At 40.8% G+C, this 12,563-nt stretch overlaps 2 protein-coding genes across 2 annotated transcripts; both read left to right on the forward strand.

The window, feature by feature from the left end:
• Positions 1-4,786: 4,786 nt before the first annotated feature.
• LOC114169478 (uncharacterized) lies at positions 4,787-6,501 on the forward strand. The gene is made up of 2 exons (XM_085676091.1): positions 4,787-5,857; positions 6,094-6,501. Exons 1-2 carry the CDS (start codon positions 5,440-5,442, stop codon positions 6,129-6,131), a joined length of 456 nt encoding a protein of 151 aa, XP_085532217.1. The 5' UTR covers positions 4,787-5,439; the 3' UTR covers positions 6,132-6,501.
• Positions 6,502-7,765: 1,264 nt separating this feature from the next.
• On the forward strand, positions 7,766-12,310 carry LOC146884556 (uncharacterized). The gene is made up of 5 exons (XM_085675479.1): positions 7,766-7,820; positions 8,039-8,585; positions 9,010-9,055; positions 9,267-9,582; positions 10,191-12,310. The coding sequence occupies exons 1-5, from the start codon at positions 7,766-7,768 to the stop codon at positions 11,747-11,749; spliced, it is 2,523 nt and encodes an 840-aa protein (XP_085531605.1). The 3' UTR covers positions 11,750-12,310.
• The last annotated feature ends 253 nt before the right edge of the window (positions 12,311-12,563 follow it).

Here is a 12,563-nt window from a genome sequence, read left to right on the forward strand (position 1 = left end):
CTTTTTTCTTGACATTTGTCAGAAAAGCATGTAGACTCTGCCCATGTGTTGTAGCTTGGAATTTGTGATCCATGTACTGGTGGATTCGAGCAGTATTTTTTTGTACACATGAGAAAATGAACTATTATCATAGCGTGTATATTACTGGGTCTTTGAAATTATTATTCATTCAGACACACTATTGCCTTGTTTTGTTTATTACATTTTTCTTTTGTTTATGTTTCTATAGCCTTGCTGAATGCTTTTTATACAATTTAACTTTTATTCTGTTTTGGCTTGAGATTTTAGAGTATGAAGTTAGAGAAAAACCATCTTTAAGCACATGGATGCAAGGTGGGCTAGATTACATAATGTTACAGTACTTGAACATTGACGGAATTCGAACTATTGGTAGTGTTCTAGGTCAAAGTATTGCTCTTGATTACTATGGTCGGCAGGTATGTTCTTCATCTTGTCAGGATTTTCTGATATTTGTATATACCTTATACTGGTGATATTTCACTAAAGGTCTACTTAGCAGCTCCCTTCTGCTTTTATTCTAGGTTGATGGAATGGTTGCAGAATTTACAGACATAAACCGTGAGATGGAAGCAACTGGAAAATTTAAAATGCAAAGGAAGAAACTTTTCCAGTTGGTGGGCAAGGCAAATTCAAATCTTGCTGATGTCATTCTAAAGCTTGGACTATTTGAGAGGTAATAATTCTATATGGTAACAATTTTGCAGGTTAATTTTAATTCCAAAGTTGAAAAAAAAATTGTACTTGTGTTAGTTACTAGTTGCTATATATTTTGGTAGACTCATGTAGTTTCAATATCAAAATCTTAAAGGGCAATCTAATGAATGGAACAGTTGGATCTAAAGAGGGTAGGTGTATGAAACCTTAAGCCCACAAATGGAAGGCTGTTTTTAAGATTTGAATATTATTTCTAGGTCACAAGACAGCAACCTTATCATTCATTACACAAGGTTTTCCCTCTCGAATGTATGTTGGATAGAGAAAAAAGTTAAAGGGTAAATTAAATATTCTGCATCATACACTGCACAAATATGATGTGTACCAGTTACAATATGCAGTACAATACAACAGTAAGATTATTCTAAAAATATATAAAATTAGATATATCAACAAAAATTCATATTTAAAATATACTTCTTGATTATTATTAAAGACTCCCAAAAATTGGTGTTGAGTCTAATTCAACCTTATCAAACTAATTTGTAATGTGAGTATAGAAGAGGCTCTAAGCTGATGTGACTGCTGGATTGGGAAGGCACAAATCATTGTGACATTAAAAAGTTGTTCGACCCATCTTGAAATTCTGTGCCATGGGGATCCTTTACACCCGTCTTAAGAAGCAGGGTTTCAACGGCCTATTTGTTGGCTAAAAAATATGACCTGAACCAAAAACAAAAACAAAAACAAAGGCCAAACACTCGTGTCATGTGTCCCTTTTTTTCCACCGGGGTTCCCCATTTAGAAATAAGAAACGAAGGACACTCACACAATGACACACACACCCCTCTTGATGTTGATGCTATCGCTGCCACTCATCACTGCCGTCGCCGTTAGCCATTGAAGCACTCACGCAGCTCCTGAAACTGCTACCTTGACCGTTATCAGCATCGCCACACCCATGGCCATCATCGCTAGTGCTGCCTTAATAGTTGTTGGCGCTTACCCTCTGTTCTGGTCACTCTTTGTTCTGCTCTCAATTTTTCTTCTTTTACTGTTTTTCTCACTGTCTTTCCTTCAAAATCTATTCAAAACAAAGAACCTATTTTTAGTTGTGTATTAGATCTTACTACTTAAAATTTATTTTTTATTATTTTTTATCATCTATATTATTTTTAATGCATGTGCAAATTTGAGTATGGTTTTCGTATGTTTGTAACTCTTGTCAAGTTATGATTTTTTATTTCCCTTTTTTATCTTCTTATGATCCTTGAGTTTGACAACATTGGATATGATTTCATATGTTGTCTTTTCAAATTATATCTTTAACGTTCTTCCTCAAGTTGGAACATATGTATCACATGGGTCAATCTTGTGGAAAATGATCAGAGATAGCTACTGAAAAGCGAAGATTGGTAGATGACAAGGTGGCTGTTAGGAAGCAAAATAGCTTAGAGAGTGGGACTCCTGCTAGGAAGCAAAAATGATTAGAGGGCACTATGATTGTCACAGCGAAAATGGTCATCACACAACAAGGCAATGTTAGTGGTGGCGGTCTCGGGCTGTAAAAATCTCATTGGATAAGAAAAGATATGAACTCACCAAAAAAGTTGTCGGTGAACAGTAGCACCAACTGGATAAGGCTCTGTCAAAAAAAAAAAAACTTGTTAGGAAAAAATTTGTAGTTGTTAGATATTGTTTGATATTATTAAGATATTGTTAGATATTGATAACCACAATATCAAACAATATCTTCTATTTAATCTTTTTATTTTCAGTTACTCTTTTTACTTGTACCTCTTTCTATTATAAATAGATTACCCTATGTGTGGTTTATACACAAGGGAGATTAATCTCAATCCCTATTTTCTTTATTCTCAACATGGTATCAGAGTTTAAGGTATCTTTTCTTTTCGTCGCCGTTGCCTCTGCCTCTGTCGCCGCCGGACCACCGCCGGACTGCCGCCGGACCTTCGCCGGACTTTTGCCGGATCTTCGTCGGACCTCTGCCGGATCTTCGCCGGACCTTGCCGGACCTTCGTCGGACCTTCGCCGTCCGACCTCTGTTGCTGGAGTGCCAATTCTGACCGGCAACCTTGAAGCCGTGCCTCCTCCATGGCGTCTTCCGCTGCCTCTTCCCATTCTGAAAACTCTTCTAGTGTGTCTGACCCGTCCATCTACACTAACTATGTTAATGTACACTTATCCATTGACAAGTTAACTGGCCATAATTATGCCACATGGTCATCAGACGTCCGCTTATGGCTTAAGAGTCAGAGGTATCTTGATCATCTTGTCCCGAAAGCATCTACTCTCACTCCTACTCTTGGTCATCAGACGTCCGTTGGGAAACCATTGATGCTCAATTATGTGTGGTTCTTAAGGGTACTCTTGATCCTTCGTTAAAGCAACTTTTTCGTTCCTACGAAACGTGTGCTCAAATCTGGGAGCATGCCAAGTTATTATACACCAATGATACTCAACGTCTCTATGGTGTCTGTTCTAAATTTGCAACGCTTATTTCCTCTAAACATCAAGACTCTATAACTGATTATATGGGCAAAATTCATGCTCTATTTCATGAATTCAATGAATTATTACCTCCTTCCCCCGACCCTGCCACGGAGATTGAACAACGCTCAAAGTTCTTCATGCTCGGAGCATTACACGGGCTTGTTGATAAATATTCACATATTCGTGATCAAATTTTGGGTTCCCCTGTTGTCCCCACCTTAACTTCAACATGCTCTACTCTTTTGCATGTACCAGAACAACCTAACACTGATACACCTGCTTCTGTTGATGATTCTTCTGCATTGGTATCTCATCGTGATGACCGGACTCGCCCTCGCAAACAGTGAAAAGGGCGTCCTAAGTGTGACCACTGTGGCAAGCTCGGTCACAAGATTGACAAGTGTTATGCATTACATGAGTGTGAACATTGTGGCAAGCCAGGTCACAAGATTGACCGGTGTTATGCATTGCATGGACGTCCTCCTCGCTCTGCTGCAGCTGTTCAAACCAACCTTTCCCCACCTTCCTCTACTGGGGATCCTCCTTCTGTTTCACCTGATACACCTGCTATGTTCAACAAATTTCTCAAATGGTATAAGGATCATGAGTCTTCTAGTTCCACTGCATCTATCGCTCACACAGGTACATCTTTTGTTGGTCTGACTCGATCTTCTTCTCTTGGTCTTTGGGTGTTTGATTCAGGAGCCACTAATCATATTACTGGTAACAAATCTTTGTTCTCTTCTTTATCCTCTCCTAATCATTTACCTTCTGTTACATTGGCTGATGGTTCTAGAGTCTCATCTCATGGTGTTGGCACTGTTAAACTTTTTCCTTCTTTAACCATTGATAATGTTCTTTATGTCCCTCGGTCTCCTTTTAACCTTGTTAGAATTATTACCTATTGTATCATTAACCCTATGTGTAGGGTGTTGAGTGTGGGAAATTACCTACTGTCGTATCTACTATTGCATGTAATCATGCCTAGTATCTTAGAGTAGTCTTTTCATATCTTTTCATATGTACTTGCTTACTTCATTATAAATAGAAGAGGAGGAGAGTGGTACTGTTGTCCACTACTCATATTTTAAAGTCTCAGTCTCAAGTTGGTATCAGAGCGGGTCGATCCCGCTCTGGTTTCTGTCTCATCTGGTCCGTCACCGTTGTCCGCGGTTGATCGCCGTTAGTCACCGCCGCTGTCCGCGGCTGTCTAAGTTCGGTTAACCTCGTTTCTGAACTACCCAACACTGTCAAACAACTTCTCAACACTGTCCGCCACTGTTTGCGTCCTCCGCCGCTGTCCGCCGCCGTCCACCGACGCAGTTCCGTCCGGAAACCACCGGATCTGAACCGCCTCTCCGCGCGACAGCCAACCCCGCCGGTCTCGCAGGCAGCGCCGTCGCCACGCGCCTCCACGCGTGTCTTCTCTGTTCGCTGCAGCCAGGCGCGTGCCGCCCACGCGCCGCCTTCCCGTCGCCTGTTCGTCGTCTCGCCACCTCCGTCGCCGTCGCCGGAGCCTCCTCTACCCGTTTTGACCATCAAATCTCTGTTCCGGTGAAGTTCAGTAGCACCTCTTGTGGAAATTGTCCCTTTTGAATTCGAAAATCGTCACTATTTCACTGTTTTCGTCACTGTTTCACTGTTTTCCGAGATCCTCTCTGTTTTTGTTTATTCTCTTGATCATATCATGGCCACTGGAGGAACTGGGAGTGCTATTTCATTCTCCGGAAGCCCCTGCATTACGTCCGAGAAACTAAATGGTCAAAATTACTTATCTTGGTCCGCTGCCGTCGAGATGTGGTTTCTCGGTCAAGGACACCACGAACACCTTGAGAAAGATGGCAGCCACGTACCTTCTGAAAAAGCTGAACAATGGAAACAAGCGGATTTCCAACTATGTGCTCTATTGTGGCAGTCGGTGGAACCACGACTTTTGATGTCCCTACGGGCCTTCAAAACTTGCCACTCGTTTTGGAAGCGAACTCAGAATATCTATGCAAATGATATTCAACGCCTCTATGATTCGGCGAACAAGTTGGCATCTATGAAGATGACTAACCATGATATGATGTCATTCATGAATGACGCTCAAGCTGCTGTGGAAGAACTTCGAATGTTCTTGGAAGTCGACTCTCTAGATGAAATGAAGAAAAAGCTTGACAAGTACTATATGGTAATGATCCTCCGCGCTATACACCAGACTTTAATCATATCCGAGATCAGCTTTTGACCTCTCATGAGGTTCCTTCCATGGAACCTTTGATCTCCCGCATGATACGTGTTCCAACTCTTCAAACTCTAGAAACTCTTGCTGTAATGGAACCATCTGTCATGGTTGCCACCCGAGGAAGAGGAGGTCGTGGAACTAGAGGAGGTGGACGTGGAGGTCGTGGGCGTCCTCAGTGTACGTATTGTAAAAGGATGGGTCATACCCAAGAAAACTGCTACACTTTACATGGATTTCCTGCCAAAACAGCCAATGTCTCCCAGGCAGAGACTACTGACTCCAAGTTCACTGAGGACGAGTATCAAGAGTACCTACGCCTCAAATCCAACAGCTTGGCACAATCATCTCAAGCTCCAAGTACATCAACTGTCTGCATCTCTCAATCCATGGAAGGTCACAATTCATGGGTAATTGACTCTGGTGCTTCTGATCACATTTCTGGTAATACCTCCTTGTTCTCAACCATTTCATTCCAAGAAAAATCTCATTTTATAACCCTCGCAAATGGTTCTAAAACATCCTCAAAGGGAGTCGGTCAAGCCATCTTATCTCCGTCCTTAAATCTAAAATCTGTCCTTTTTGTCCCTAATTGTCCTTTCAATTTAATTTCCTTAAGTCAGTTAACCAAAACATTGAATTGCTCTGTAACCTTCGATAACAAATCTTTTGTTATACAGGAGCGTGGCTCGGGGAGACGGATTGGAGAAGGATATGAAGCGGGCGGATTATACCATTTTGGATCTCGTCCACGTGTGTCATGTGTTGCAGCCCCCAACCTAAAATGTTACATGATCGGCTTGGTCACCCTCACCTGTCCAAGTTAAAGAAAATGTTTCCTGAACTTAGTCGTCTCCAGACTTTAGAATGTGAGTCATGTCAACTAGGAAAACATGTTAGATCTACCTTTCCTAAAAGATCTCAATCAAAGTGTACTTCTAGTTTTTCTGTCATCCATTCCGATATCTGGGGACCTAGTCGTGTCTCATCTTTTGGCTTTAGGTATTTTGTTACTTTCATTGATGAATATTCGAGATGTACTTGGGTTTATCTTATGAAAGATCGTTCTGAATTATTATCCCTCTTCACATCCTTTTTGAATGAAATCAAGAATCAATTTGGTCAAGTAATTAAAATCTTAAGAAGTGACAATGCCAAAGAGTATTTTTCGTCTGCTCTTTCTAATGTTGAGTTCCCATGGTATCCTGCACCAGTCTACTTGTCCTCATACGCCACAACAAAATGGTATAGCAGAAAGAAAAAATCGACACTTAGTTGAAACTGCTCGTACCCTTTTGCTTAGTGCCAACGTTCCTGTCCATCACTAGGGAGATGCCATCTTAACTGCAGGTTTTCTTATTAATCGAATGCCATCTTCCTCTCTCAATCATAAGGTTCCTTTCTACATTCTGTTTCCAGACAATCCTCTCTTTCACACTTCTCCTAGAGTTTTTGGTTGTGTATGTTTTGTTCATGACATGTCTCCCGGGTTAGACAAGCTTTCCGCTCGCTTTCTCAAATGTGTTTTCTTGGGCTATTCACGACTTCAAAAAGGGTATCGATGTTACTCTCCTGAAACCAAGAAATATTACATGTCTGCCAATGTTACATTTTTTGAACAGACCCCTTACTTCTCTCCATCTGTTCAAGATGTCCATGTCATACAGCAGGTCCTTCCTATTCCCGTGGTTGAGTACAATATTTCCAATGTCCCTGTCCCTCCAAGTCTCGACCAAAGTCCTCCTGAGCCATCATCTCCACCTATTGATTCTCTCCAACACAGGACGCCGACGAATAGTCCAGTTGTTCAAGAACATGGTGAATCCCTTACTTCAGATTCTTCTCCCTCGTCTCTTGATCCCACGACTCCTGGTGAAGGTGATTCAGGTTGGCCCATTGCTCTCAGAAAAGGTACTCGTTCCTCTCGAAATCCACATCCCATTTATAATTTTCTTAGCTATCACCGATTATCGCCTTCCTATTGTTCACTTTTATCCTCAGTGTCTTCTGTTGTTATTCCCAAAAATGTGAATGAAGCACTTGATCATCCTGGATGGCGACAAGCCATGATTGCAGAGATGCAGGCTCTTGAAAGCAATCATACTTGGGAGCTCGTGCCCCTCCCTTCGAGTAAGAAGGCTGTTGGTTGTCGATGGGTGTATGCAATTAAAGTTGGCCCCGATGGTCAGGTTGATCGACTCAAAGCCCGATTGGTTGCAAAAGGGTACACTCAGGTTTATGGCCTTGACTATTGTGACACCTTCTCTCCTGTGGCCAAGATGACTACTATTCGCCTCTTCTTTGCAATGGCAGCAATTCGTCACTGACCTCTTCATCAATTGGATATCAAAAATGCCTTCCTTCATGGTGATCTTGAGGAGGAAGTTTACATGGAGCAACCTCCTGGGTTTGTTGCTCAGGGGGAGTCTGGTATGGTATGCAAATTGCATCGATCTTTATATGGCCTCAAACAATCACCACGAGCTTGGTTTGGAAAATTCAGCTCCATTGTTCAGAAATTTGGGTTAAGACGCAGTGAGGCAGATCACTCAGTCTTTTACAAACATACCTCTCCTGGGAAATGTGTCTACCTAATAGTATATGTTGATGATATTGTTATTACAGGAAATGATACTACTGGAATATCTCAACTGAAGGAGCACTTGTGTAAACATTTTCAAACCAAGGATCTCGGAAGCCTCAAATACTTCTTGGGCATTGAAGTAGCTCAGTCAAAAGATGAAGTTGTAATCTCTCAAAGGAAATATGCTCTTGATATATTACAAGAAACAGGTATGATTGACTGCAGACCAGTAGAGAGTCCTATGGACCCAAATCAGAAGTTAACAACAGAAGAAGGCGAATTATTCTCCGATCCAGAGAGATATAGGAGGCTCGTTGGAAGGTTAATTTATCTCACTATTACGAGGCCTGATCTATCTTTCGCAGTTGGAATTGTTAGCCAGTTTATGCAGACTCCATGTCTTGGACATTGGAATGCCATCATCCGTATTTTAAGGTACCTCAAGAAGGCTCCAGGACAAGGTTTGCTATATGAAGATAAAGGAAATGTTCAAATCTCTGGGTACTGTGATGCTGATTGGGCAGGCTCTCCTATTGACAGACGCTCTACTACGGGATATTCTTGGAGGAAATGTTATCTCTTGGAAAAGTAAGAAGCAAAATGTAGTGGCTCGATCCACCGCTGAAGCTGAATATCGGGCAATGGCGTCTCTCACGTTTGAACTCATGGGTAAAGCAATTTCTTCGAGAGCTTAACTTCTGTGAAATTCAGACCATGAAGATGTATTGTGACAACCAGGCTGCTCTCCACATTGCATCAAATCCAGTGTTTCATGAGAGAACTAAACACATAGAAATTGACTGCCACTTTGTTCGAGAAAAATTGATGACCAAGGAAATTTGTACTGAGTTCGTTGGGTCAAATGACCAACTTGCAGATGTGTTGACCAAGTCATTAAGGGGACCTCGGATTGAGTTCATTTGTTCCAAGCTTGGTTCATACAATTTGTATGCTCCAGCTTGAGGGGGAGTGTTAGAATTATTACCTATTGTATCATTAACCCTATGTGTAGGGTGTTGAGTGTGGGAAACTACCTACTGTCGTATCTACTATTGCATGTAATCATGCCTAGTATCTTAGAGTAGTCTTTTCATATCTTTTCATATGTACTTGCTTACTTCATTATAAATAGAAGAGGAGGAGAGTGGTACTGTTGTCCACTACTCATATTTTAAAGTCTCAGTCTCAAGTAACCTGTTGTCCATCAGTCGTCTAACTCGTTCTCTTGATTGTGTTGTTTCTTTTACCCACAATTCTGTGTGTTTACAGGATCGGAGTTCAAAACAGGTGATTGGCACAGGATGTGAGTCTCATGGTCTTTATCATCTCCGTCCTTCTACACAAGTTGGTGTAGTTATGGAGTCTCCCTCTTTTCTTCATGCTCAGTTAGGTCATCCAAGCCTTGCTAAGTTACAACAGCTTGTCCCTGCCTTGTCCAAATTATCTCATTTTGTGTGTGAGTCATGCCAATTAGGCAAACATAGTCGTACTTCCTTTCCTCGTAGTGTCACACGTGGTGCTTCATCCCCTTTTGCATTGGTTCACTCTGACATTTGGGGTCTTAGCCGTGTTAAGTCTACTTTAGGTTTTCAATATTTTGTTACTTTCATTGATGATTATTCTAGATGTACTTGGTTATTTTTAATGAAACATCGTTCGGAATTATTTCATATCTTTCAATCTTTTTTTCATGAAATTAAAACTCAGTTCGGTGTTTCTATTCGAGTTTTGCGCAGTGATAATGGCCGTGAATATGTTTCTCATTCTTTTAAACAATTTATGGCTTCTCACGGTATTCTGCATCAAACTTCTTGTGCTTATACCCCTCAACAAAATGGTGTAGCTGAACGTAAAAATAGACATCTTATTGAAACCACTCGCACTCTTTTAATTCATGGAGCGGTTCCTGAACATTTTTGGGATGATGTTATTCTTACTGCATGTTATCTTATTAATCGCATGCCTTCTTCGGTTTTAAAGAATAACATACCTCATTCCATTTTATTTCCTCATGACCCTCTTCATCCCTTACCTCTAAGAGTTTTCGGGTCTACATGTTTGTTCATAATTTCAGTCCTGGTCTTGACAAGCTTTCTCCTAGATCACATAAGTGTGTTTTCTTAGGGTTTACAAGATCACAAAAAGGATACAAATGTTTTTCTCCTTTTCTTAATCGTTATTTTGTGTCTGCAGATGTCACCTTTGATGAGTTCTCCCTTTATTTTAAGAGTCAAACTTCACCTCTACCTCCATCTAGTTCTGACACCTCTTCTCATACCTTTAATGTTCCTCTTGTTTGTGACCCTCTTACTGTTTCTTCGTCACCATCGGTTCCTGCTCCACAGTCCGCTTCTCCACCACCTCTTCAGGTTTATAGTCGCCGAAACCGATCACAACTACCACCATGTGACTCCACTCAAGTGCCAACTGCTCTGTCTCCTCCGGCTCTGACACCTGAGTCTGACCTTCCCATTGCCCTCCGAAAAGGTATGCGTTCTACCCGTAATCCCTCTTCCCATTATATTGCTTTGAGTTATCATCGCTTGTCATTACCTTTTTATACATGTCTTTCCTCTCTTTCTTCTGTGACCATTCCAAAAACTGTTCGTGAAGCTTTAGCCCATCCTGGTTGGCGTCAGGCCATGACAGATGAACTAAATGCTCTTCATAACAGTGGAACTTGGGATCTAGTCCCGTTACCGTCTGGAAAATCTGTTGTTGGTTGCAGGTGGGTGTTTGCTATCAAAGTTGGACCTGATGGTACTATTGATCGCCTCAAAGCTCGTCTTGTGGCCAAAGGTTATATTCAAATTTTTGGTTTGGATTATGGTGATACTTTTTCCCCCGTGGCAAAGATGGCTTCTGTTCGTTTATTTATCGCCATGGCTGCTCTTCAACAATGGCCTCTTTATCAACTGGATGTTAAAAATGCTTTCCTCAATGGTGATTTGCAAGAAGAAATCTATATGGAGCAACCTCCAGGGTTTGTTGCTCAGGGGGAGTCTTCTGGGATGGTATGTCGTCTTCGCAAATCACTATATGGCCTAAAACAATCTCCTAGGGCCTGGTTTGGAAAGTTTAGCAATGTTGTTCAACAATTTGGTATGACTCGGTGTGAAACAGATCATTCTGTTTTTTATCAACACTTGAGTGCTGGATGTGTTTACTTGATAGTATATGTTGATGACATCGTTCTTACAGGGAGTAACAACCATGGCATCTCTCAGTTGAAACAACATATCTGTCATCATTTTCAGACAAAAGATCTTGGCAAACTCAGATATTTCTTGGGTATTGAGGTGGCACAGTCCAATGATGGTATTGTTATATCTCAAAGAAAGTATGCCATGGATATTTTGGAGGAAACTGGGTTGGTGAGTTCAAAGTCTGTTGATACACCCATGGATCCCAATACTAAACTTCTACCAAATCAGGGGAAGCCTATATCTGATCCTGAGCAGTATAGAAGATTAGTTGGAAAATTAAATTATCTTACCGTTACTCGTCCTGACATTTCTTTTGCAGTCAGTGTGGTAAGCCAATTTCTTAATTCTCCATGTGAAGATCATTGGAATGCAGTCATTCGAATCTTGAAGTATATTAAAAGATTTCCTGGAAAAGGATTGTTATATGGTTCTAATAACCATTCAAGAGTTGTTTGCTATTCAGATGCTGATTGGGCAGGATCTCCTTCTGATAGAAGATCTACATCTGGGTATTGTGTCTCCATTGGTGGTAACTTGATCTCGTGAAAAAGTAAGAAACAGAGTGTTGTAGCAAGATCCAGTGCAGAAGCAGAATATAGAGCTATGGCCTCAGCTGCCTGTGAACTTGTTTGGCTCAAGTAATTGCTTCAAGAGTTACAATTTGGAGATGTTACTCAAATGACACTTGTGTGTGACAATCAAGCTGTTCTTCATATTAGCTCTAATCCTGTCTTTCATGAGAGGACCAAACACATTGAGATTGATTGTCATTTCATTCGAGAAAAGGTTTTGTCTGGAGATATCAAGACTGAATTTGTTAACTCAAGTGATCAGTTAGCAGATATTTTTACTAAGTCTTTACGGGGACCTAGAATTGATTATATTTGTAACAAGCTTGGCACATACGATTTGTATGCTCCAGCTTGAGGGAGAGTGTTAGATATTGTTTGATATTATTAAGATATTGTTAGATATTGATAACCACAATATCAAACAATATCTTCTATTTAATCTTTTTATTTTCAGTTACTCTTTTTACTTGTACCTCTCTCTATTATAAATAGATTACCCTATGTGTGGTTTATACACAAGGAAGATTAATCTCAATCCCTATTTTCTTTATTCTCAACAGTAGTAAACAATTTTTGCCGGAAAAATGTCTGGTAAACCATACTGGTCAGAAAAATGATGGTGGTAAATAGTACTTATTAGAAAAATGTTGGTGGTGGTAAATACAACCCAGTAATATTTATGTACGTGCTCCCCATTTCTCCTCTATTCTTGTATACAACTGACCTTCGTCATTACTGGACTAGGCTTTTTGGGCCCTAACCCCTTTCCTTCCTGCCTCTTCTTACAT

This window comes from Vigna unguiculata, chromosome 7, assembly GCF_037176805.1.
Source record: "Vigna unguiculata cultivar grain cowpea cultivar isolate G323 ecotype 2 chromosome 7, ASM3717680v1, whole genome shotgun sequence".
NCBI lineage: Eukaryota > Viridiplantae > Streptophyta > Magnoliopsida > Fabales > Fabaceae > Vigna > Vigna unguiculata.

Bases quoted from the DNA above. Each gene is read 5' to 3' on its own strand.
- LOC146884556 (XM_085675479.1), top strand. From the start codon at position 7,766: ATGCCTTCCTTCATGGTGATCTTGAGGAGGAAGTTTACATGGAGCAAC. The intron at 8,586-9,009 runs GTAAGAAGCAAA...CCCTATGTGTAG, and splicing joins AAATGTTATCTCTTGGAAAA to GGTGTTGAGTGTGGGAAACT. The intron at 9,056-9,266 runs GTAATCATGCCT...GTGTGTTTACAG, and splicing joins TGTCGTATCTACTATTGCAT to GATCGGAGTTCAAAACAGGT.
- LOC114169478 (XM_085676091.1), top strand. From the start codon at position 5,440: ATGGAACCTTTGATCTCCCGCATGATACGTGTTCCAACTCTTCAAACT. The intron at 5,858-6,093 runs GTAATACCTCCT...TTTGTTATACAG, and splicing joins TGCTTCTGATCACATTTCTG to GAGCGTGGCTCGGGGAGACG.